This window comes from Pan troglodytes, chromosome 9 (genome assembly GCF_028858775.2).
Source record: "Pan troglodytes isolate AG18354 chromosome 9, NHGRI_mPanTro3-v2.0_pri, whole genome shotgun sequence".
In the NCBI taxonomy this organism is placed as follows: Eukaryota; Metazoa; Chordata; class Mammalia; order Primates; family Hominidae; genus Pan; species Pan troglodytes.
In genome coordinates this window covers 130391984-130417808 of record NC_072407.2, presented here as the reverse complement: position 1 = coordinate 130417808, position 25825 = coordinate 130391984, and the positions used below count along the sequence as shown (strand labels likewise).

The window sequence follows — 25825 nt, the reverse complement described above, 5'->3', positions numbered from 1 at the left end:
AAAGAAGGTAGTTTTGTTAACGTGACTATTACAATAATGATAAAATATTCACTGTCAGGGAAGAAAATGTTTCAAAATAGAGCTGGCTGACATAAAGCAAAAAAGGTAAAATGCACCCAATTTTTAGGAACAGGACATAAACACTCAGAGGTACGGCCTACCTAGTAAAGTGTCCAAATTGTTTTGTTTCTGAGAAAAATGCAATCTATTGTAAGAAAGGGTTTGTCTATTTAGCAAGAGCTAGATGATTTCTAAAAAGGTGAAAAACATGACTTTTCTGGTGGGTAAATGGGAAAGAATTATAAATGGGAAGAGGAACAGGAGAAAGCTGATCAAGCGGGGCTTGGGTCAGATGTCAGGCTGGGGCTGGCCTATTAGTGATTTCTGCTCAATGACCATATGTGGTGCCTATTGTGAGGCTCTTGGAGGAGAGCCCAATGGTACCTTTACTTTGAAGAATCATGGGTCATGCCCATTGTCGTCTTCTTCGAGTATTCAGACTCACACTTCCTCCTAGCAGGCCTAGGGATCACCAACAAGCCCTGCAGAGGGAAAGTCCCTCCAAATCAGAACCCCTAATCTTCCTTCTTAAGGCCCCAGGGTGTTAGTGTTTCAGACCGAAGGGGATGGGTGGGACCAGTCGGCCTTCCCCTTTCTGGCTCTTTTTTATTTTTGGGTGCATGTCTATTTAAATACATACACACAAGTGTGTGTATATGTGTTTCTTTTTTATCAGGCGAGTCAAAGCATTAAAACGACTTTCTTCCTTGTGGGACTTTCTGTACATCTACACAGTGATGCCAAGCCTGTGGGTTTGGGCTCAGCCATGTTGTAACTTTGGGTCGATCTCCTGTCACATTGTTTTGAAATTGCATCTGGCTTTGCATTTGTGTAATTGTCTCTTTCCCTCTCCTTTTCTTCGTTCTTGGTTTTGGTCCCTACCACCCCTCCAACCCCAAACTAATGACTGTGGACCAAAAGTGACCCTTACAAGGAGACATGAGGTATTTCTTTCTGGCTCCACTCTTCTTCCCTCCCTCCAAGTTCAGGCCACAAAAACTTGAGGGGAAGACCATTTTGTGCAGGGCTGTTTTCTGCATGTTAGAAGTGCTGCAAACGGGGCCTATGCAAAGGGCCAATTGATTCTGAGATGCTGTGATTGGTCTAGACCGAAAGCATTACTGTTAGCTGATTGTTATTTATACTAACCATAGTACAGTATTCACGGGCTGCATTACAGCGTACAGAGTGCTTCTATGCCCCACTTATTTGGGCCCTAAGGACTGTCTTTGTACGAGTCTACTCAGTGGGTGGCTGGGTGCTGCCGCATCTTCTGTTTTGAGTGCTCTGAGGTCTGTTTGGTGGACTCAGATAGCTTTGGAAGGAGCTCGCCGAGGCCCTTCTCAGAAAGGCTGGCTAGTGGACAGTTTAGAGAACACAGGTTTCCCTGCATGAGCGCAGCAGCATAACTGAGTATCTAATCCAGTTGGATTCTACCCATTTTTGGAGAAAATACCCGTAAATGAAGGTTCCCAGCACCAGGGTTGTGAAATCGAGCTAAAATGAAAGCTGCCTACCGCTGTAAACCACAACTCTCAACAGGGTTGCATTTGCCTCATGTTTGGGGGGTTGCCAGAGACTGGTTCTGGCTTGGTTTAGTCCCCTTGCTTAGTGGGACTCCTTGGAAACTCTACTATCTTGCTTGTGAAAATTCTGATGTCCTTTTTCTCCAAGTATAAAATTGGCTGATAGAAATGGAATCATTTCAGAGAGACTTTAGCATAAATACTATCGACTTGGTGCGGTGTTGATGAAAATATAAATTCTCCTTCTTAGGCTTTTGGTATGTTTGTCTCAAAGAGAAAATAAGTGACCATGAAGATCAGTAGCTGGTATGAACAAATACCTTTTTATGAGACGCCACAGAATTTCCTGTTCTGCTAAAACAAGGCTTTGACATTCTGGTTGTAGGCTGTTTTCTTAAATCATTTAGTGTGAATTTCTTGAAAGAAAATTAGATGATCTCTAAAAAGGTGAAAAAGATGACTTTTCTGGTGGGTAAATGGGAAAGAATTTTTAAGAATTATAAATAAATATATATTCATTTTTAGTAAGAATGAAGAGGTGCCCTTTTGCTAGTGGACTGGGTGGGCAGGGCTGATAACTCCATGAAGCTCTTCAGTTTGCTTTCCAGAGATTACCCTCCTCTGAATGGATGAGTGGAGGAAGGAATGAGATGAAACGGATGACACCACCTTTCTGTTTAAAGCAGTTCTAGAGGGGGTCAGGATGTAGAGAAAACCTACAGCAGTGGATTTTACAAAAAGTACACACTCAACCGAATATATTTTATCCGGATCTTTAAACAATGTTGGGAGCAACATATTTTCCTATATATTTAATTTAGGTTTGGGCATCTGTTCATGTTTGATTTTTATTGTTTTAACCAATCTCCGCTGTCATGGAGGGAAAAATACACTGGAGGCACACTAATATGAAGTTGTATAAGTCAGCCTTATTCTGGGATTTGAAATTTATAGATCAGCCACCCCTGAACAATTAAGAGTTGACTTACGGATATTTCTCCATAAACATTTGTCACATCCCTTTGCCTTTTGGCCTGTGCTGAATTGAGGTGACCATCTAGTCTCCTATGATTTAACTTAGGTTACTTGAAAAGTATCTGAAAGTTGCATATAAAAACCATTCCTGTGAGCCTTTTTCGCTCTTAGATTCATTTGTTTTCCTCCAAAACTATTTTTTTTTTTTTTTTTTTTTGCTAGCCTCCTTTTTAGTGGCATTTTTGCCAATGGAAATTTCTCCAGGAGCTATTGTGCAATCATAGCAGCTGTTTATAACCTGGTTTGGGAAATTAATGAACTTGCATGATCTTGTGGTCAGTTAAGAATGCCTTAAGCAACTCACACAGTAAAGGATTTCTGACACTGCTGTGGACCTTAACTCTTTAATAAACCTTTTAAATATTGCCTACACTTTTCCAATGAAGTTTAAATTTCAAGTACATAATTTTACTTGGAGAGGATAAAGAATATGGTTTTCTGTTTAGAAGAGTGAGAGTGTGTGTGATTTTAAAAAATCTCTTGTGTAAAGCATCTTACACCATCTTACTCTATGTGAAAAGGCATAGGGTCAGTACATGTATTTCATATTAAAATAGTATTTGGGAAAAATGCTAAAAAATAGCACTTAGTTCCAAGGTCAAAACAGGCTAATCTGCTCTTAGTCTAATGGGATTCTTTTTTCTTATGACCAAAATGTTTTCCAAACTGGGCCTTTTGAAGTCATCTCATTGGCTTGAGCTGGAGTGGGGAATTCAGCCTGACATTGCTCCGATTTCTTCATTTATTCATTGGGCCTACGACATCAGCCAGAAATCGTATCATAACATGTGTGATCCTCAGCTTCTAGATTTCTGGCTTTAGAACTCTTGAGGACCCAAACGCTACTCCGACAGATGTGAGCAACGTTTGACTCTGAATCTCTGTACTTGGAGTTCTCAAAGCAGGCAGCAGAGTGGCCGTGGACCCTCAGATGGTGGCCTAGTGCAGCCCCTTTCCTCAGAGTAAACCCATGACCCCTGAAGCTTCTGTTCCCACTTGCCTCTCCCTTCTTCCATCCCTCCTGCAGATCTGATTAGCAATCTCTCCTCCATAAGAGGGTTTTTACAGTTTTTTTTTTCCCACTCCCTCCTCCCCTGTCCTCTTCCTACCTCCTCCTTTACCTCCAGGTAAACTCGGGGGCCAGGACTCTTTTGAAAGCATAGAGAGCTACGATAGTTGTGATCGCCTCACCCAGTCCTGGAGCAGCCAGTCATCTTTCAACAGCCTGCAGCGTGTTCCCTCCTATGACAGCTTCGACTCAGAGGACTATCCGGCTGCCCTGCCCAACCACAAGCCCAAGGGCACCTTCAAGGACTATGTGCGGGACCGTGCTGACCTCAACAAGGACAAGCCTGTCATTCCTGCTGCTGCCCTAGCTGGCTACACAGGTAGGCACCCTCCTGCTGCTTAGGCCAACTCCATCTGCACGTTTCTGTGGGTGGGGTCCTGGAAGGCACTCTGCACCTCTGACCAGAGACGACGAGAGACTCCCTTTTGCAGGGCACGGGGGAGAAGAATTCTTTAGTCTCTAAGAATTCTTTAGTCTCTCTCCAGCCACTCTGCTTGTGAATAGCCATTGATTTTTGGAAGCAAATAGTATCATTCTCTTCAAAGGGATCATTTCCAAGAATGGTAGGAAACTTACATTTTGGGTGTTTTTCCATGTCTCGGGGAAGGGAACTATAATGATCTGGTGTTCCTGGAAACTCTATCTAGTGGCCTGGCATCAGGGGATTTTTCCTGGTCTGCTCTTGGGAGGTCTTTCTAAATACAAAATCAGCAGCAGCATCTCTCAAAGGCACAACTGAATGGCCTCCACACTGGACTGTTCTGCAGCACGGTTCTCCTTAGGCCAGCTGTTCAAATGTGGGAACAGTGTCCTCAGTGGCACTACGCCCTGTCCAGATCCATCCTGGCCTATAGAGAATACCCCTTCTCTTACTCGGCTTTATTATCAGTTTTCTTCCAGGAGCGAAAGCTATAGTTATGATAGTGATGGGTGAAGAAAGGCCATAGAGAAAGGAAGATGTAGGTTGAGAGCTTGAACTTTGATTGAGACTCTGGTAGTAGAGCAAAACAATGCTTTCTTCAAATGGGTTGTAGCATATCATGCTACTTAACCAGAAAAACATGTGGAGAGTATATCTGAGAAATAGCCAAGGAGCATTAATGTGTTAATCATCAGATCTCTCTGTAAGATTGTAGTGTTTTCTAAAAATTAGAAAGTGTGTTGTGAGTAGAGCTTATTTTAAAGTAGCTTTGATTACTCAGATGTGGTCTAGGCCTTTATTCTCTTATAATTCTCTCCACCCTAGATATGTTTTCGTGTAGGGACCCTTTGTGTGGATGATGACAAACAGCAAGATCTGTGTTTCTATTGAGGTGTCTCTCTGATCCTTAGGGTATGCTGAATCCTTATTTTTGCATTCAGGGAAGCCTTAGGTCTTTTATGAAGAAAACCAGTGACCTTTGAGAACAACTCAAATGCTTGAAAACTTACTCCCCCTTCAAAGATCAGGAGTGTCTCTCTTATGTTGCATTCCATATAGCTCCTAGTGCAGTTCATTGCATGAGTAGTGCTCAGGAATTATGTCTACGTGTTGGAGTAGCAACAAGGTCAAGGCCAGGAATGGAACTTAAAGGTCCTTACTTTATTCTTTCTACAATACCCTGGTGGTCTTTGCTTGAACATGGCTAGCATGTAGGAACTTAGTACTTTTCAAGGGAGTCCTTTCCCATCTTTGAAAGGAGATTATTAGGAAGTATATCCATTTCCATTAAAAACGTCTGGGATGAGGAAAAGTGTATTAAGTCACTCTCAGGAAGTACAAGAGTGCCAGCTCATGCAGTTATACCTGTTAGGGGTTAAAGAACTAGACTGCAGTTGAATATAGTGATAAAGGAAGGGAGATGTGCTGCTTAATTGGGAAGAGAAAAGAAAGGCAGAGGTAGCTCTAAAATGACTTTGTGGCCTTGGGAGGTAGATGTTATCTCTAATTGGCAGTGCTTGCTTCTGTTTTTGTGGTGCAGAGAAAACTATGCTCTAGGTCTGAGTTATGTTTGGATAGATTGATAGTTGCCTGCCCACCCTCTCTTCTGCCCTTCCTTCCTTCCTCCCTCTCTCCCTCTCTCCCTCCCTACCTCCTTTCCTTCTTTCCTTCCCCTCCCTCCCTTCCTCCCTCCCTCCCTTCCTCCTTCCTTCCTTCTTTCCTTCCCTCCTTCCCTCCCTCCCTCCCTCCCTCCCTTCCTTCCTCCCTCCCTCCTTTCCTTCTTTTCTCTCTCTCTTTCTTCAGACATGGGATAAGGGAGTAAAACATTTAGTGAGTAGAAGAGAAGGGGTGGTGATTATCACTTAAAAGTCTCAAAGTCTGAAGTAATCATTTTAATGAAAAAACATTTTTGAAGCCTCTTACCATTTAATTCTTTCTCCTTGACAATTGCAATTTCACTTTTCATACTATCTCATGTGATGGCGGGAATAATAGTCCAGAAAACAGAAGTCCTCTGTGTTTCCTCCCAACTCTAACACACTGTGTGGTTTTAGGCAAATTTACCTTGTACCCTTTTCTACTTTTAGTGAAGTAGAAGTGTTCATTCTTATCTTGGTGGCAGGAAATCTGTGAAAGTGTAATTGAATTAAATCAACTAATTAAATAAATGAATGCTAGACATTGTGCTAGACATAGAGAAAAAAACCCTCAATTATAACAATTCAATTATTTCAGCAAATGTTTGAGCGCATATTGAGTGCAGAAAAGTGAGTATGTGGGCTCACTGTCTCCTTGGATTCAAGATATTTTAAATATCCTTAGACTTGAACTGGATTCTCCTATTGTTGTGGTCTGAATGAAAGTTGGGATTTGTTAGGTATGTGAGGAGCAGCCCACATTTTAGTATTTATTTTTTTCCTGTAATTGATACCTGGTGAACATCTCCTGCCTGTACTGCAGACTCACCCTCTGAGGGTGATCTCACACCCTCATGGTGCCCCCGCCAACCTCATTTAAGATGCATCCTAGGGAATAGGGAAGCGGATGAAATGTGCCCATACAGCCTCACCCACCACCTGAGGCAGTCACTAGAGTGCCTATAAATGGCTGTCTAGCTTTATGCAGACATGTTAAGATGAGCTGAAATTTGCAAAAGTACTTTGGAAAGCAGAAATCATTGTATAGACTTGTTGGCAATACATTTTATTGCTTGTAAAAGTCACACTCACCTTCTCAGGTTCTGCTCAACTTTTCTGTCTGTTCCCTTAAAATTTGATTGCTCCAGAGTATGTTTGGCCACACAGTAGGGGTACACATAGCTCTATGTCTCTATTACTTGGCTTGAACTAAAGGGTGCATGCTTAGATTCTCCAAGCTGGGAAGAGAATCCATCTTCCTGCCATTTCACCAGGAGTCTGGGTCTTTGTCCCTATCACCTCCAAAGGAATACATTTTACTTCTTGATAGGATGTCTTTCTTACTGCACTGTAAGTGTGGAAATCAGTTAGAAACTGAATTTTCACATTCTCTTGCACAGTTACATTCTTCCTCCAAAGATAAGAAAATTACATCAACCTTCACTGGGCTCCCATAGCAACTTGTTAAATTAGGTCAAGATGCGGGGGCAGATAACATGGCTTGAAAGCCTGCCTGTTAGCTGAGTTAAGAATACATCAAATGCAATGTTGGCTTCCGCCAAAATGTACCTTCTTACCTTACTGTGAACTGTTTACGATTATCAAACTGATACCATCAAAAAGCTCCATTTTCTTTTGTTCGAAGATACATTATGAACCCCTTCTAATTACAACGCAGTCCTAGAGAAGTAGCCCAGTGTTTTCTATATACATTTTATAGACCTAAGCAAAACGCTTTCCAAGTCCTTGAAAAACATAGGCATCTCTTCTTCCTCTTGCTTCTCCATTTCAGTAGGTATAGAATAATATAAGGGGTTGTCACATAGTAGTCTCTCTTCCTCTCACCCCCTCTAGTCCCATTTCATAGATGATGAAACTGAGGCACAAAAAAATGACTTATTCAAGGCCATGTATGTAATTGCATTCTGCACAGAGGTAGCTTCTGAATTGAATCTTAAGCACCAAATGTCTCACCTGAATAGAAAATCTTTTCTTCATATTAGAGAATGAGAGTACTCCTTGGTTATTGCAGTTGCCTGCCTAGACTGATTAGGACCTTGTCTCCCTCTTGTCACTAATGAACACTATATGTATGTGGGTTAGGGGTATGTGGGAGGGAAGAGAGCTGGCCTTGGCCTCCGTCCAGAATTATTGACCTATAAATCACCTTTATTGAACTTCATTCCAGATTGTCAGACATAGCCACAGATAAGGAGTCCTATCACTTCTGCAGCTGTTGTTGAGCAGGTCTGGTGGTAATGCCCTTATCAATGTCTAGGTGTGTTCGCACTCTTTGATTTGCATTTATGAATGAAGTGGTTTTCTTGTTTTCTAGGAGCCTGAAAAAGGCTAAACCCAAAGCCATTCACTAACTGTAATGAAATTATGTTTTATGGTGTTATGCAGATTTATAAGTAGGCAGTCCTTCAGTTTCCTTAAGGCTAAATTTGGGACTATCTGGAATTCAACTTCCAAATTTTTTTGTGCATGTGAGACATCACACACACACACACACACAAAGGTACTAGTCTTGCAGGAAAAGAAGCCCCAGGCCAGGCGCGGTGGCTCACGCCTGTAATCCCAGCACTTTGGGAGGCCGAGGCAGGCAGATCATGAGGTCAGGAGATCGAGACCATCCTGGCTAACACAGTGAAACCCCGTCTCTACTAAAAATACAAAAAACTAGCTGGGCGTGGTGGTGGGCGCCTGTAGTCCCAGCTACTTGGGAGGCTGAGGCAGGAGAATGCTGTGAACCCAGGAGGCGGAGCTTGCAGTGAGCCGAGATCGCGCCACTGCACTCCAGCCTGGGTGACAGAGCGAGACTCCGTCTCAAAAAAAAAAAAAAAAAAAAGCCCTGTGCATTCTCCTCTAGGTCCTCTCAAGTTGATTCTGTCCTGAAATAAATCCTCTTCTTGTCATTTCATAGATGACTCTAGAGCCAGTCTAAAGTCACACAATAAGAAAGTCCCAGGGCCAAGTCCAGAACCTTAGAGTTCTGGCTCGTAGTTGAGTTTTAGGGTTCAGTAACCCAAAACTACTGCTAAAACATGTTTTTGAAAATAAACAACTTTACTGCAAAAGGAAGTGCTTCAAAGCCCTTCAATTCAGAATGAAACCTGAGATTTGGCAGCATTAGCTGAAATCACAGTTTTCTGAAGGAAGGCTCGATTGCAAAATAATCTCAATGTATTCAGGTACAAACAACAACTGAGGAAACTTTTGGTATGAGCCTAAGTTAGTGATAAGGAAAGAGTAAAAGCAGGTTACTAGTGCAGTGTGAATTTGTGCTGTGGGCATGTGATTAGGAACAGTGTAGAGCCTTTTATTTTGGGGGGATAACAGGAGCGAAGCTCTGGAATCTAAAGTCTCTCCATGTAAATGCTGTTGTGTAAGACAGTGTGAATTGGCTAAAGTCAGGCCCAGAGAAGTTAGGGCATTTCACTGAGGTCTGCAGGCCAGGCAAAGCTGGGGCTGGCTTCCAGGCTTGCTGAAGCCATCACAGTCTCAATGTAGACCATCCTTGGGCAGTACCTGATTGGATAAGAGGAAAAGAGCTTGGGAATGAGAAGGGCAGAAACAGAGTGTCTTCCCTTTCTTGCTCAGAGGCTGTTGTGATTAACTAGTTGCAGGAAGCTGGCAGCCCCCTCAGCTTAAATAGAGCCTTCCTGTCAGCCAGCAGCTGAGACGCTGGCAGGGATTCCATTCATGGTGCTGGGTTTAGCAGTGGATCCTAAAGGGGTGCCTGGCGTGGACCTGGGGATCTCAGTGGAGTAATAGACTCACATGTTGCTCAGTTATGTGATTGACGGGAAAATACTTTGGAGCACTGAGGAGGAGAATTCCTGGGAAGATTTGAACTGGTTGGGAGGCAAAGCTCTTTTCTATTGCCTGTGAGTAATTCCACTGTTTCTGCCTCCTAACTAATTAGTTTTGTATGAATTTTTCTTAATCATCTGCTACCAGTAGAAAAAGATCACATGGTAAAAAGATTCATCCTCACTATGAACTTTTTTTTTCCTAAATGTCTTTTAAAAAACGTGGAAAGTGGTGATTGCCTATTTCTGTCATGGCTTTCAAAGACCACAACTGGCTGAAGCATCTTAGTGTCTTGATTCAGCTGCGGTAATACCTTGCAAGCAGTCTTTGGACAGAAGGGATCTATTCATACTGTACAATACATCCTGCACCCTGGTGCTGTTTACAACTCTCTGAGGTCTTGAGGGTGCCTGGATTTTGGATACCAGGAGACTCACGGGTTGACCCCTCTGTTCTGGGTGTAGCCCACTACCTGTTTTAGAGGAAGAGTCTCTGAGTCTTAGATTTTTGGGGTCACTGTTTCTTTAATAAAGTCTCACTACAAATAATGGAATTGGGTGGTGACTGTTCTGGAATTCCACTCTGTCTCCAGTTTGAAGCTCCACCTTTGGAGGAAGCAAAATGTTTCCACTGAGCAGAATGCAGCTAGCGTGCTGCTGAGACATCCACACCAGTCTTTATTGCCTTTAAACAACAGGCCTCGGAAACTCCCCATCACCTCTGTTGGGAAAGGCCCTGCCAGGTGTCCCAGATGACCCTGCTTTTGCCCCCTTGGCACTTCTTTCTTTTCTCTGGACGGCCTCCCCTGCTGCAGAGAGTGAGCAGCTGCTGCTCTTTGTAGAGGCTCATTCAAGAGAAGCGCTGCCCTTCCTGTCTCCCTAAAGTGACTTGCATGTGATGCCTGCAGGTTGGAGCACTCATCAGCACCCCATCAGTCACTTGGGGATGCCTGCAGGTAGAGAAGTCCAAGTTAAACACAAGAAAGAGTGGTCATCCCATGCAGTTTTACCAAGGGCAACATTCAGGGGCTATCCCTGTAGAATTCAGAGCATGGAGTCAGGCCCTGCCAGTGAGCAGCTGTGTAACCTTAGGCAAACTAACATCTCTGTATCTGTTTTCTCATCTGCAAATGGCAGTAATAATAGTTTCTATACCATAGGCTTGTTGTGAGAACTAATGAATTAGTTTATAGAGAGCACTTGGAGCAGTGCTGGGTATACAGGAAGCTAGGCTCTAAGTGCTAGCTGTCACCTCCATTCCATAGTATTCTCCAAACCTTTTATTTTTCCAGTATAATTCTAAGTTCCTTGAGGCCAGGGAACAACGCATTTTACTTATAGAATTGCAGTAATTGCTGGCAGTGTCATGGGGTGTAGCAGGTATTTAATAATAATTAGGTCTTTTCAATTATTTAGCTCAATCCCAGATGTATTAAGTTCCTACTGTGTGCTTAGACTCCTTCATATACACTGACTTTTTAAATCCTTCACCAAATATCACATGAGGAAGTTTCTGTTATGCCCATTGTATAAATGAGGGAATCGAGACTTTTTTTTTTTTTCTTTTTAGAGGAGGAGGTCTAGCCCAATGTTACACAGCAAACAACAAATAAGATGACTTTCAGGGTTTTCACATGTCAGAAAATATTCAAAATACTGTGTGAGTTTGAGTGTGCCGGAAAGCAGGTGCCAAGACATGATTAGATGTGCAAGATGTTTACGGAAGGAGCATCTATGAAGGAAAAAAAGGCAGCGAAGAGAAGGCAGCGGAACCTTCAGACCATGGTGCAGGTCTGGAAGGAGGAGATTTGGGTAGAAAGAGCCCTCAACTGCAGCTCCATTCTAAGAAAACTTTGGCTGGGCCCAGGGGATCTTTGGATCAAGGTCGTCTGCTGGAGGAGCTCTGTGTCTCACAGGGGTGGACCCGCATGCCCTCACCATGCTCAGTCCCTGGCTGGAGCAGTCCCCAGGATGAGGGGTGCTGGTGTGGACATGGTAGAGCCAGTCAATTATGTTCCCTGAAGCAGGAGAGCTGAGTAGAACGGGTAGTGTGACAGCCGCAGCCACCTGAGCTGTAAACATAGCTTGTTGAGACCAGCACAGCTTTTCCATGTGGCAGGACTCAAGACCATGTGTCCCGACACTCTCAGTGGTCCGTGATGGGCTTCTGAGTTCAATGCATGTTGTTGCCTGTAACTCCCCAAACTTTATTGTCTTTTGTATGACTCACCTCTCCCTGAGAGATAATGAGAGTGAAAGTTCTCCTAGAGTGATTGAATGTGAAAGTTTAAACTCTGAAACAAAGATGGGACTTGCTTTGTTGGAGATGCTCACAGGGCACAGGTCTGTGGAGGTGTTTGACATTCAGAGCTGAGGCGGTGGAGTTTCTTATGGAGGCCTCTCAAGGCTAGGTTCTCTGTTCTTTTTTTCTTTAAAGGCGTAGGTAGGACACTTTCAGCTTATCACGTTATGGTGAAACAAAAAGTACTTGTTCCGCTACCTCCATGCTGTTGTTAATATTGTGTTTTGCTATTCAACACACTCTGGCTACATTTGAGGAGTGTTCAGAGATTATATGCTAGATAAATGCTTACAAAATTCGGTGTGCAAATGATCACTTAGGATCTAGTTCAACTACCTTCCAAGGATTCTAATATACCTAACTAGTGATTTCTCTCATTCTTGACATGCAGGGAAAACTTAACCCCTAGGATAAAATAAATTCCAGAGATCAAGTTGAGAATCCTACTGAGAAAAGACTATAATCTTCAGACTTCTAAAGTCCTGTTTTCTAACCCTGATCAGTGAACATATCTTTCTTTCTTCTCATTACCTACATACTTAGGAAGATTTTTCTTTGTACATTTATAGTGGCTGGAAAAACCTTTTCTTTGGTTTATAACAAAATTCTTATCCCCTTCCCCCAAATCCAAACCTAACCCATCTCTGGTGACTTCTTAAAAGAACCGGTTACCTAGAAGACATCAGGAGGAAAGAGCTATAAAGAAACCCACTTCCTGACTTGAGCTTCACTGGCTCATTGTCCAAGTTTGTGTCTGAGTGTTAGCTTGAATGTGTTAGACAGAGTTACTGATGGGTTTAGAAGAAAGAGGTGGTTGCATTTGAATAGAGACTGCCCCTTTAAGAGAGGAACAGTCCCCTTTCTCCTGCTGCCGCCCCCACACATGTGTACTTGAGCACTTGCAGGTGTGCAGAGCCAGAGCAAAAACAAAGGTCTTTCCCTCATACCCTAAAAATGTGTAACTGTCTTGTTCTCAGACCCAAGTCAGACTGGCCAAATAAGCCTCACTTAACCCTGTTCCAGGTGGGAGGACTCCACTGGCCAGTTGCCAGCCACCTGGTCTTGCTGTCAAGCCTGTCTTGGGCCCTGATGGCTGGACAAGAGGTTCTGCTTGAACCCCAGTTAATGCTGGTGGGACCCATCTCTTTGGGCCCAAACTATTGGCATTTGTGGGGAACGGTGTTGAACTTACTCTAGGTGAGCTCTATACAATACTTAGGTGAAGAATACTTGGTGAGGGACATGAATAACTAAGGAAAAAGGTGCATCGGGAAAAGAGGATCTAAGTCCATCTGTGGCCAAGATTTCCCTAAACCATATATGCCTGTGATACTTTCACTTGCAAAGCAGTTTGCATCTGCTGTCTCTTTTGGTGCGTGTGCACTTTTAACATAGGAACAAGGATTTCAGAGGCTTCCCTAACTTAAAAAAGTCCTAAATGCTTATTCTCATTGAAAATATTAAAAATTTTTACATTCGTATACTGTAACTTTTTTTTCCTTAACCTCCAACTTTCTACTTTTTCAAAGTTGCCATACGAAGGCCAATTTAATCCTTGGAAGTCTAATTAGATTTTTTCTAGTGCTTTTACAATTTTTTTTAAATGCATCTTTTTTCTTGTTTTTTACTGAAAATTGTTTTTAAAAATATATTTTCTGTTGTTTCATTCTTCTTTGTAATTCCATTATTGTATATTCAGTTGCTCCTAAATTGTTCACCTCTTTAAGTGTCTTTCTCTCTCTCTGTCTATATATATGTATATATGCAGATTTTTGTAATAAGGACTTAATTTACATTTTTATAAAGTAAAGAGAAGCAGAGATTACTATTTCCATTTTAGGGAAGGAAAAAGTAAAGCCCAGAGAGATTAAATGAGTTGCATAAGATTGCATATGGTGATTCAGGTAAGAACTGATATCAAAGCCTCGTACCCTCAACTCCCTACCCGGGGCTTTCCCACAGGCATCATATATTTTAATTTTATAGGATGCCGTCATCACTCAGTACTCCACTGCCTGACATGTAAAATGGCTTTTATTTTTAAATTGTTTGACACTCCTCCTCCTTTCGTTTTTGATCTAACATGCAAGAGACATGAACTCGGCAGTCAAAGACTGGTTTTAACTGATTTGAGAGCTGTTTTCTCACTCTTTTTCATGGTTAGATACTGGCTATCTCAGCAACAAATACAAGTTTATAGAGTTGTTGTTTGTTCATCATTGTGTTCAGCAAGTATGCTTTCCAAACACCTGTCAGAATGTTCTTTGTTGTTTGAGTTGAATTATTGGAAGTTATATTCCCAATCACTGCCCTTGAGTTATTAGCCACTGATATAGGAACACGTTTATAGAATATACTGACACACAGTGAGTCTTTAAACCAAGGCCGTATTGGCCAGTTATAGAATGTTATACATGGAGTGTGTTAGAGATGAGATAAGATTGGGTCAGGGTGGGGCAAAGAAAATATACAACTCAGAAGAAATGAGAGGCATAGAACTCAGCCAAAATATCAAGCACTCCTGGCCCTTAATCTTCTTAAAATAATTTTCTCAGGGTCTTGATTGCCAGTCAGTCCAGCAATACAGTTTCTTGAGTTATTCATCCTCAGGCAACAAGACTTTGTGCAGCTTCAGGTTGAGCTTGGTCCAGAGGCCAAGAAACTGTCAGGATGTTTACTGTTTTGTCCTTAAACTTAATGGAAATCAGGAGATTTAGGGGCCTTTGTGGATGGTGATTTAGAAGAGGGTTGACAGAAACGGGTGATACTTGGACTGGGGAGTCACCCACCCCACCCTCAGAGGTGCGTCCTCCTGTGGTAGCATGAAAGGCAGATTGATACACTTGTGAACAGATGGGTCATTTCTGGATTCGAATGTTCTGTTTTTGCCATCATCGTTTGGCTGTGGGTAGAGACACCTGGCTGGAAGGGAGGGGCCAGCAGGCCTGTTCCTCTGTTTTAGGGCCACCTGCCAGATGTGTGCTATCAGGGCAGAGTCAGCCCTATTGCAAGGGTGACCAACCATGAGAGTTTCATAGGTTAAAATAAATGTGGTGTCCTGCCCACACCGAGGTATTTGATTTGACTTTTAGAATAGAGCTAAAGGGATTAGCTTCTTAAAGTAGCAAATTAACTCCCAAAGGACAGGTGGTCATTTTCATTTTTGGGAACACGTTGATGAAATGCAGCCTGAGGGTCACCCATATTGTTTGGCCCCAAATATTGTTTAATAGAGAGAAGCCATTTGAGCGGACTTTCTAATCCTTATGCCTTTCTTCAGAGGAGGTTTGTTTCAGTAATGTAATTTAGAAAATATTTAATGAGTACCTGCTGAAGACAAGCTATCATACCTGGCATTGAGGATATATGGCTCAGTAAGATATAGTCTGTGTTCTCAGGGAGAACATGTCAAATGACACAGTAGTCATTCAACAGCAAAGAATTTTTTGTTTGTTGGTGTTTGTTGGTGAGGCACTGTGCTAGGCTTTGGGTTGAAGCAGTGAAAAAACAAAGTCCTTGTCCTTACAGCATATATTCTAGTGATGGGAGAAATGGACAGAGACCAAACCATTGGGGTGGTCTTGGTGTAAGCCATGTACAATGGAAATATGAGGAGACTGCCTGGGAAGGTGCCTGCCCAGCGTTGACCTCCTTCTGTTTGGAAGAAAACTCCTGTGTTCTCCTCTCAGCGGAGCACAGGTGACAAGAGTGAGAACTTGTGGTTGAAATGGAAATGAGGAAGGAGTAGAAGGAAAAAGTGAAGTTCAACCTGACCCTGTTCACTTGCTGTGAGGATGTCCTTGTCACAGGCAGGCAACTCCCAGACCTGGAAAATGAGAAGAATGATACTGACAAATCGGGAAATGGAAGGGATTTCCATCAAGAGCATGTTACTAACACCTTGTCCTAGCCCATTGCTATATATGTATTTGTGCTGCTCAGTTCTCAGCCTCAGGGCAAGGGACCAGAATAGCAGGGGATTTTTAATAACCAGCTCCTCATTGAGACAGATAGTGGGCCTTGCAGCTCCCAGACAAGGAAATATGACCCAAATGAGCAGGAATTTACTTGAAGCTTTACTTTTTTTAAAAAGTGAGATTGTTGCCTTAGATTTGAGGAGCCTTCGGGGTCCCCTTAGGGGGTGAACATCCTTGGTGTGATTTGCTTTGTAGGCTTGGGAGCTCTCCAAGTTCCCACCTGGTATTTCTTCTTCAGAGCTTGTAGCACGTTCTTCAAATCAGACCTGTCAGTGTGTAGTAAGAACTGTCCTCTTCTCCAGAGGCTGAGAAGAACAAAGCAGTAGAAGGAAATTCCCCTGCAGCCGCCTGAGAGGGAGGGTGGAGAGGGAGCAGACAGCAGGGGGTGTGGAGGCTCCGTGCCATGGGAGATGGGTGTGTGGAGTGTGTGTGTGGTGCTCTCCCGCCCGCATGGCTCTGGAAAGAGACCTCCTTCTAACAGGGACCCCTCTGTTGTTGTGGCTCAGAGCTTCGACTTGAGAAGCATACTTTCCCAGTGATGCCACTGGATTCCTGATGTGTGACACTCCCGGGCAGCGTCGTGAAGGGTGCTGTTGACTGCCTTGGAGATCCCAGACAGGGACACCATTGTGAGTCACATTGAACATGTGAGCTCCCCTTCCCATGACTGGTGCTATTATTAGTACCGTTTTCTGCTCTAGGGGACAAAGGTCACTGGGACCACAGTCCATTTGGGTAGGTGGAAGAGGCTGGGCACAGGGATAAGGGGGAGTTGCAGGGGGAATGGAGGAAGAGGCTTTACAAGTTTAGGATATGTTGGAGCAAGGGCAAGGGATGGGGCCCTGGAGCCCTGTGGATTTGGGCAGACCTCCGCTAAGCGCACGGAAACACCCTCTAGAAGAGTCGTAACTGGGAGTGCTGGACTCATTCATTGTCTACACCAATATTGGGTGTGAGAACTTCTGATGGGCCTGGATGTGGGTGTCGCTGGTGGATCTGTGTAGCCAGTGTGCCTTCCAACCCCAGAGCTGCCTCTAAGCTTTGGGTTTCCAAGTGGCCCTGAAGTCCCCTCCCAGACCTGAAGTGAGGGTGATGCATTGCTGTGGAAACAGGCTCCTGTATTAGACCATCCACGGGCCCAGCCAGGAACTGCGCCCACCCTGGCCCAGTGTTTCTGGCTGGAAGAACATTTCCATGTCTTTCCTAGTTCTCTTACTCCCCACAACAAAAAGGCAGTTTAGGAGTCAGCAAAAAGGTGCTAGAGGGGACGCTTCAGCGGCCATCATGAACTCCTGTCACTTGGTACAAAAATGTGGGCTTTCTGAAGGGTGAGCCCTGTGTGCACCAGTTAGGCTGGAGTGCGCCTGTGGGGTTTCTCTGCAGGAATCGGGGGAGGGAGCCAGGAACTGACATCTCTGTTATGTTGACTGTCCTATTGTGAAGCCAACGGGAGAGATTTCTTCCCAGTCATATTCCCATTATTTCTTTAGGTATCTGCTTTTCCTGTCTATCCTCCCTCTTTCCTTGGGTGTAAACAGAAAAAAAAAAAAAAGAGTTAGAGAGCTCTGCACCTAGGACTTGGGCTTCTAGGGCCTGAATTTAATTTTTTTTTCTTTCATTCCTTTTGAACAAAGGAAAAGTCACAATGAGGACAAAAGTCCTCCGACGAGTACTCACCCTGTCCCAGACTCACCGGGTCCCGTACGCTGACATCACAGAGAAAGGGCAGGGCGGGGCATCTACAGCCTATGACTGCTTGACATTTCAGTTTGGAAAATGCACTGGTAGAAAAGGAAAACTAACCATTCCGTCAGAGGGTTCCTCCTCTGGGAGCTGGTGCAAACCACGGGAATTGAAGGTCCCTTCTCTGCATTGTGGCTGCCAAGTCCCAAGGGCAGGAGACTGCAGTGTGCTCCTGGGCCCTGTTCTCCAGCACCGGCAGATGTGCTGACAGCTCCCTGCCAAAGACTCATCCGGGGGAAGGATCTCGATCTTCCCATCCCTTTCCTCGGCTTGGTGTCATGAGACCCCACGCCCCAAAGAGATTTTCAGATAGCGGGAGAGAGGTTCAAAGGTGAACATTGGGAAGGAGAAGCAATGAAGTAATGTAACATAATGGCTACCACAAGAGGATGCTGGAAATATCTCCTGTGGAGGTGGATGCCGTGGCGGGGGCTGGCATGGCCACTGGTGGTCGGATGACTGGGAGAACCACTGGCTATCCCATGTCCTGCAACTGCTGTGAGAAGTGGGGGAGAGAGTTTTTCAAGTCAGGTCCCCTTATCCCTCGGAACACTGCACTCAGTCAGGCAGTTTAGATGCCAGACCTTTGGCCTGGTCCTGTCCAGGGGCAACGTAGCATTGAGATGAAGAACCTGGGGATGGGCTACGTGGGTTCCAGTCCCGGCTACTCCACTGCTGATCTAAATGGCCTTGCAGTGTGTCAGTTTTCTCTGCTGTGAAGTGGTAGAAACAAATAGCACAACAGTTGCATCCACCCCACAGAATTATTGGGAGGAATGAAGGAAACGAGTGTAGAGCGTCACTCACAGTGTCTGCGGCGTAGTAGGTGCACCGTCAAGCATAGCACTCATTAGTTTTTCTCTGTCACGGTCTAAGGCAACCCCCTCTCCTCCGAGGCTTCCTTTACATAGCTTTGGGATAGAATGGTTTTCTTCATGTCTCTCTTCAGTCTCTATAGTTATCATGAGTTTCTCCAAGAAACCTATTCTGTGACCAGGGCTCTGGCAGCTGCATTTCTTGAGAGCGATTTGCTGTTTTACCTCTTTGTGCCTGTTAGGATGGCTTCTCAGTGGATTCCTCTGAGAATGTCACGGTTAGTTTTGTGAGCCCAGGCAGAAAACAAGTAGCTCATGACTTTAGGCAACTCCCAAGAAACCTGCAAATGTCCCTGAGTTGAATACGAAACGGTTTTTATTGAATGAAAGTAGAAACAGAGGAAGCTACGGCTTTACCAGTGCAGCCCTCTGGGCTGTTGTTCGAATGTTACTTTATTTTATAGGCATTCACTGAGCCATTTTATTGTGGAATACATGCAAGGTATTTCTTGCAAGATGGTTTTAAAGAGCTAATGGTCCATTCTCAGAAAGAGGAGGTAGAGCTGTTTCATGTTTTCATATTTAGCGTGGCAAGTGCTGAGAGGAGCCTTGGAAACCACCATTAGGAAGTTGTTACTGGAGGAGGACTTCCTTTGGCTGCGGGATGATAGCTTGTGTCAGTAGCTGTTTCTTTACTTCATTGGAGGTTGCCCTGGTCCTTTGAGTCTAAAGGCCTGGGTACTAGACCCAGAACCACCATTTAGCTAACCGTGGCTCAGAGCAAAGTCACAGTACTTTGCTGAGCACTTTTTCTGCACCATTAGAAAGGAAGCCGTAAGACCACTTGTGCCTCTCCTTACAGCAGAGGGTTGGGTGTGGATTTTAGGAGCAAGCACAATGATGCATGTGAAAATGTCTTGTAGAAATATGAGATACAACAAGACATTACCCTTATGGATTATGAAGGCAATTTCTTTTTTAGATTGAGAGGGAACCTAAAGTTTGTTTCCTGTTAAATCTCAGTTTACTTTGGATCAGACAAATTTGCCACTCCGGTGAAAAATTAGAGCCTTAGTGAGCAAAGCTTTCCTGTATGAGCTGGCGCTTCCTGGGCTGTATCCAGAGACATGGACTGGGTCTTTCCCAGTCCCGCTCTGCCCAGTTTGTTTATGTTATAAGGGGCAGTGTAGACATGTAACAAGAAGCATGGACTTTTGAACCCCTATTTGTCTCTCCACCGACACCTATAAATTAAGAATCACTGGTGGCATTGTCATTTCAGATGAGAAAAGTATCCTCAAAGGAAATTGGTGTGATATAAACCTTTTAGCGTAGAATAAATTGACTGTCAGAGTGTTGATGGCTAAGACAGAGAAGTGTGTGTGTGTGTGTGTGTGTCTAATTTAGAATATACTGAACCTATGCAGAATTTCTGACAGTCCTCATCTGACCCCTGAGGATTTCCTGGGTGGCACGTTAATTCCTCAAATAGTAATGATGCTTTTTTTTTTTCCTTTGGGTGCTTTCCTGTAAGTGGACTGGAAGGGCAGGGTGGTGGCAGTGGAGAGAAATATTATGACTGAACAGATATTTAACATCTATTTCCTTGTAAGAGGGCCGGAGGATAGTGATCCTTCTTACTCACAAATCAGGGGCCACAGGCTCCCTACTACAGAGCAGTGCTTATGAGCCATAACTTGTGTTTGGAACTGGCAAAGACATTCATTCCTTCGTTAATATGTTTCTTACTTCTGAAGGCAAAAATAATGACTTAGTTTTTGAAGGTGTAAAAGATTATGCTGCCTTAGAATATCCCAGAGGATAGGCACAGTGTTCTCTTTCTAGAATTTATTTAGCAATAAAAATGAACCGATCCTTAAGTTAATCAAAATAAAGCACTTGACACATTTTCTTCCATGCTTTTGTTTTATAGGGAGGCCTTTGTCTTTTCTATCTGTTTGAGCTCATAACACTTCCTCCGACATTGCACTGTCTGTTGCCTTCATTTTCTCCTGGCTGGATGGGCTGAGAGAAGAGGGATGTGGGAGTGCCGTGTGTGGGGATTAGCTGCCTAGAGTGCTGAAGATCTGGTGTAATGATTCACAATGGCTTGTGTTTCTAGGCAGTGGACCAATCCAGCTGTGGCAGTTTCTTCTGGAATTACTCACTGATAAATCCTGTCAGTCTTTTATCAGCTGGACAGGAGATGGCTGGGAATTCAAACTTTCTGACCCAGATGAGGTAAGGAAGGAGGGGCTTGCGAGTACCGTGTTGAGGAAGGATGAGAGAGAACTCCTGGAAGGGGTGGCGTGGGCCTGAATGACGTGTTCCAGGATTGGGATTCCCAGCTCTGCCACTTGCCACCTGGAGCAAGCTAGGTAGCCTGTCTGAGCTCCAGGTTCATTATTTGGAAAACAGAGAAATGATCTATGTTACCCCATTTGTCTTACAGGATTAGCTGATAGAAGGCATTAACGTGCCTGGCAGTAGGTCAGTTATCACCCATAGAGCTGCCTCCTGTGACTTAGCCTCTTCCTAGCCCGGTGGCCCTGTGAGTGTGAAAGGTGCCAGACAGTTCAAGAGGCCTTGGGAGATTGGCTCATTAGTTTCTTATTTCATTACACACATGTTTATGGAGTAGTGGTTCCGTGCCATGCCCAATTCTGAGGATAAAAAACAATGAACAGGAGAGACAACATCTTTGTTCTGGCAGACATGAGAAACTATTTGTGCCCTGGTATGGAAAAAAAACACTTCCTGTTGATGAAAGGCAGGTATGATTGCAGCTCAGCTCCTCCGCTTCACACTTCCCTGTTAGATTTCATGCTTGCAAAGCAAGGAGATTTTACTAATAATATGCGGAAAGAGGAGAATGTATAGTGTGGCTTTTTGTTTGTTTTTTAAAGTCACATATTTAATCCTAGTTCAGGGTCACTGTGTTTTCATCAACTTAAAGAATCATTGTGACTCCCATCCTTGCCCAACCCATGAAAAATGGAATTCAGGAGATAGGCCAGAAAAATATTTTCTATATCTACATGAATCTCAAATCATCTTACTTGAGCATCATGGGTCACCATGAATGGGTATAGCATAGGCATAGAAACATATATATTTGGCCTGTCTTGTAGATTTTTGCCTTCCCCTCCTTTATTTTTCTTTTTAAATTTCAGGTGGCCAGGAGATGGGGAAAGAGGAAAAACAAACCTAAGATGAATTATGAGAAACTGAGCCGTGGCCTACGCTACTATTACGACAAAAACATCATCCACAAGACAGCGGGGAAACGCTACGTGTACCGCTTCGTGTGTGACCTGCAGAGCCTGCTGGGGTACACCCCTGAGGAGCTGCACGCCATGCTGGACGTCAAGCCAGATGCCGACGAGTGATGGCACTGAAGGGGCTGGGGAAACCCTGCTGAGACCTTCCAAGGACAGCCGTGTTGGTTGGACTCTGAATTTTGAATTGTTATTCTATTTTTTATTTTCCAGAACTCATTTTTTACCTTCAGGGGTGGGAGCTAAGTCAGTTGCAGCTGTAATCAATTGTGCGCAGTTGGGAAAGGAAAGCCAGGACTTGTGGGATGGGTGGGACCAGAAATTCTTGAGCAAATTTTCAGGAGAGGGAGAAGGGCCTTCTCAGAAGCTTGAAGGCTCTGGCTTAACAGAGAAAGAGACTAATGTGTCCAATCATTTTTAAAAATCATCCATGAAAAAGTGTCTTGAGTTGTGGACCCATTAGCAAGTGACATTGTCACATCAGAACTCATGAAACTGATGTAAGGCAATTAATTTGCTTCTGTTTTTAGGTCTGGGAGGGCAAAAAAGAGGTGGGTGGGATGAAACATGTTTTGGGGGGGGATGCACTGAAAATCTGAGAACTATTTACCTATCACTCTAGTTTTGAAACAAAGATGGACTTCAGTGGGGAGGGGCCAAAACCGTTGTTGTGTTAAAATTTATTTTATTAAATTTTGTGCCAGTATTTTTTTTCTTAAAAATCGTCTTAAGCTCTAAGGTGGTCTCAGTATTGCAATATCATGTAAGTTTGTTTTTATTTGCCGGCTGAGGATTCTGTCACAATGAAAGAAAACTGTTTATATAGACCCCATTGGAAAAGCAAAACGCTCTCACTGAGATCAGGGATCCCAAATTCATGGGACTTATATAAGAAGGACAATTAATGCTGATTTGGGTACAGGGGAATTATGTGTGTGAATGTCATCTACAATTAAAAAAATATTAGCACATCCCTTTACTTACTTGTTATTAGTGGATTCTCGGGGTTTGGACTTAATGTTGAGCTAAGAAGCATTAAGTCTTTGAACTGAATGTATTTTGCATCCCTGGTTTTGGACGACAGTAAACGTAGGAGCACTGTTGAAGTCCTGGAAGGGAGATCGAAGGAGGAAGATTGACTTGGTTCTTTCTTAGTCCTATATCTGTAGCATAGATGACTTGGAATAAAAGCTGTATGCATGGGCATTACCCCTCAGGTCCTAAGAAATAAGTCCTGAATGCATGTCGTTCCAAACTAACACTCTGTAATTTTTCTTTCATGTCTTATTTTCCAAGAATCCTCCATTTTTTGCACCCCCTCACCGCCAACTCTGTTATTCAGTAGAGAGAAGTGTACGGCTTTCTGATTGGTGAGTGAAAAAGTAACTTGAGACACGACCTAAGTTGAAGAGTTTAGACTTGCTGAGTTTTAGAAGTGATGGAAATTAAGAGAGCATTTCAATAAAATGTGACTTGGCTGTCTTTGGAAGAGAAGTGCAAGGCTTTCCTTTGAAGAATTTAAATTAGTCCGGTAGGATGTCAGGTGAGACTGTGTATGCAAAATGAATGGCACAGGTGATGCTAGGGCCTCTTGCTTGGGTCTGATGTCTTGGCACAGGGTAAGTGAAGGTTAATTCCAGAAGAGAGGAGTGACTTGAAGGCAAAGGAAACAAAGGAAGGAGGTTCAGTGAGGAAAATAAGGTTGTCCATGAGATTTGAATAGATTTTTAGTTCCCCCAAGGTTTAAATACAAACATAGTCAAGCAAGGTAGTCATCTTTCTGCTGGTTGTGAGGGGGAATCTGAAAATGGAGTTTTAGAGGAAAAGTCAACATCTAACTAGTGAGGAAAAGTGCCTAATACAATTAGAATCTCCCTCACTCTATAGTTGCCCAGTTGAAAGGATAAGGAGGAGGGGTGGCTTTTATGGACTTCCATGAGAGAAGGAAAGAAATATTTCAGGTAAGCTTCTCAGGGCTGGCCCTTTTTGGGATTTGGATGAGAAATTGGAAGTACTAACTACTTTCTAGCATATCTTTAAGAAAATTGATTGTTATTTACTCCCAGATCCTCTTGCACACCCAGAATTATCAGGAAGATAGCTCTGTGATTCATGAGTGTCCCCATACTGATGAATTGGAGCATCCATATGGAAAGCAAAGGCAGAATTATCCCAGCTGTATTATTTTGATCTTTTGGATGCAGGTGCCTTAATGAAGCTCTCAAAATATTTTAGGAGCTGCTCAGGGAGTGTTGGGTGGAACTGTTTGGACTACATTGTTTTCTCTTAGATTATGTGATTTTTGTTGGGCACTGGCAAAAGGTGTGTGTGTGAATGTGTGCATGTGTGTGAATGTTGTGTGTGTGTGTGTGTGTGTGTGTGTGTGTGTTTGCAGACATGCAAAACTGCAGCTGAAATAATACCTGAGATTTCTAGGTAAGTCTTTCCACATTTCAATAATGGGTAAGAGTAGAACCAGGGCCGGGTATCAATTATTGCTTGCTGTTTGCAACCAGGCATAAAATCACTTTCTCAAATCATCCACCGTTCCTATTAAATTTATGCTGGAAACTCTCCTTCTGTGAGTATAACTCTTGCAGTTCCTATAGCAGATAAGATATAAGAAAGTGCCTCCTAGTGCTCCTCCGCCCGCTTGTTTGCTAAAATTCCCTTTCTCTCTAAGTCCACCATTTTCAAGATTTGTAGATAGTGTATTAGTTAAGACAGCTTTGTCGATCTGGCCAGATGTTTTTTCTCCTTTGTCCAAAGGCCAGAGACCATCCCAGGAAGAGTGGTGGGTGGTTTATACACTGGAACTGTTGCGTTTATGCTTTTTAAAAACACATGTTAACTTCAGAGGAAGGATGGGCAAATCTGGTCTAGCTGGGTGAAACCCTTATTTTCCCAGAGATGCCTTAACCTTTGTTGGTTTTGGCTTTAGGGTTCAGAGTCACTTTTGTTCCCTTCTCCATTCTGGAGAGGGACTTCCCCTACATAGAGCCCTGATTTTTGTGGCCGTGGGGATTGGAGGTAGCATTCAAAGATCAGATGTGCTTTTCCTCACTTTGGAGATGAACACTCTGGGTTTTACAGCATTAACCTGCCTAACCTTCATGGTGAGAAATACACCATCTCTCTTCTAGTCATGCTGTGCATGCCGCTTACTCTGTTGGGGTCTATATAAATTTGTTGAACTCTTACCTACATTCCAAAGAAGTTTCAAGGAACCATAAATATATGTATACATATACATATATAAAATATATATATTAAAATAAAATTATCAGGAATACTGCCTCAGTTATTGAACTTTTTTTTAAGAATACTTTTTTTTTAAGCTGAGAAGTATAGGGATGAAAAAGATGTTATATTGTGTTTGACTATTTTCCAACTTGTATTTTCATATAATTTATATTTTTTAAAAGCTGAAAATTTAGAAGCAAGATGAAAAAAAGGAAAAGCAGGTGCTTTTTAAAAATCAGAACTGAGGTAGCTTAGAGATGTAGCGATGTAAGTGTCGATGTTTTTTTTAAAAAAAAATGCAAAAAAATTCTTATGGCGGAGTTTTTTGTTTGTTTATTTTAGTAGCTGATGCTGGCACATCATTTTGCTGGAGAGTTTTTTATATACTGTAGCCTGATTTCATATTGTATTTTAAACTGTGTGAAATTAAAAACAAAGAATTTCATTCATAATGCTGTGGCTTTGGCTTGATTCTTTCTTGTCTGGATCATGTATTAAAGCAGGACAAATCAACCAACCAGAGGCAAGCACAGAGGGATGCAGTTTAGTCTTTCTGATCTCACTAGCTCAGGACCATTGGAGATAAAGATTTCCTAATAAGGTGAGAAATGTAACAGGAATATAGGGAAGTCATCGAACATCCCAATCTTTGAATATATTGTGTCATCCTTTGTGGAATGTCCCTGGCCTTGTCAGACCTCATTTCTTCATGTCCGAAGGACTAAGAGCCATGTGAAGGAAACGTTTAATGACTCAACAGATAAACATTTGATTTCAGCTAGGTACCGTTCCTGATATGAATACAGAAAGTTGAACATCTTTAGTGGATCCTGTGGGAAATGAACAGTATTCTTGTGTCCACCACTGATACTAATTTTGCTCTATGGCAATTTGGGCCCTTCAC

At 43.1% G+C, this 25825-nt stretch overlaps 1 protein-coding gene across 4 annotated transcripts in view; it reads left to right on the top strand.

Annotated features, from left to right (window-relative positions):
- Window positions 1–25373, top strand: part of ETS1 (ETS proto-oncogene 1, transcription factor) — a 128351-nt gene extending 102978 nt beyond the window's left edge. For 2 of the 4 annotated variants that reach the window (XM_016922254.4, XM_016922255.4), the window contains 3 exons: window positions 3749–4009; window positions 20523–20641; window positions 21574–25373. In XM_016922254.4, the coding sequence (XP_016777743.1) occupies window positions 3749–4009; window positions 20523–20641; window positions 21574–21789 (596 nt within the window). In that variant the 3' untranslated portion in view covers window positions 21790–25373. The remainder of the gene's footprint in view (window positions 1–3748; window positions 4010–20522; window positions 20642–21573) is intronic. The other 2 variants (XM_063784605.1, XM_063784604.1) reach the window with 2 other exon arrangements.
- Window positions 25374–25825: the final 452 nt, after the last annotated feature.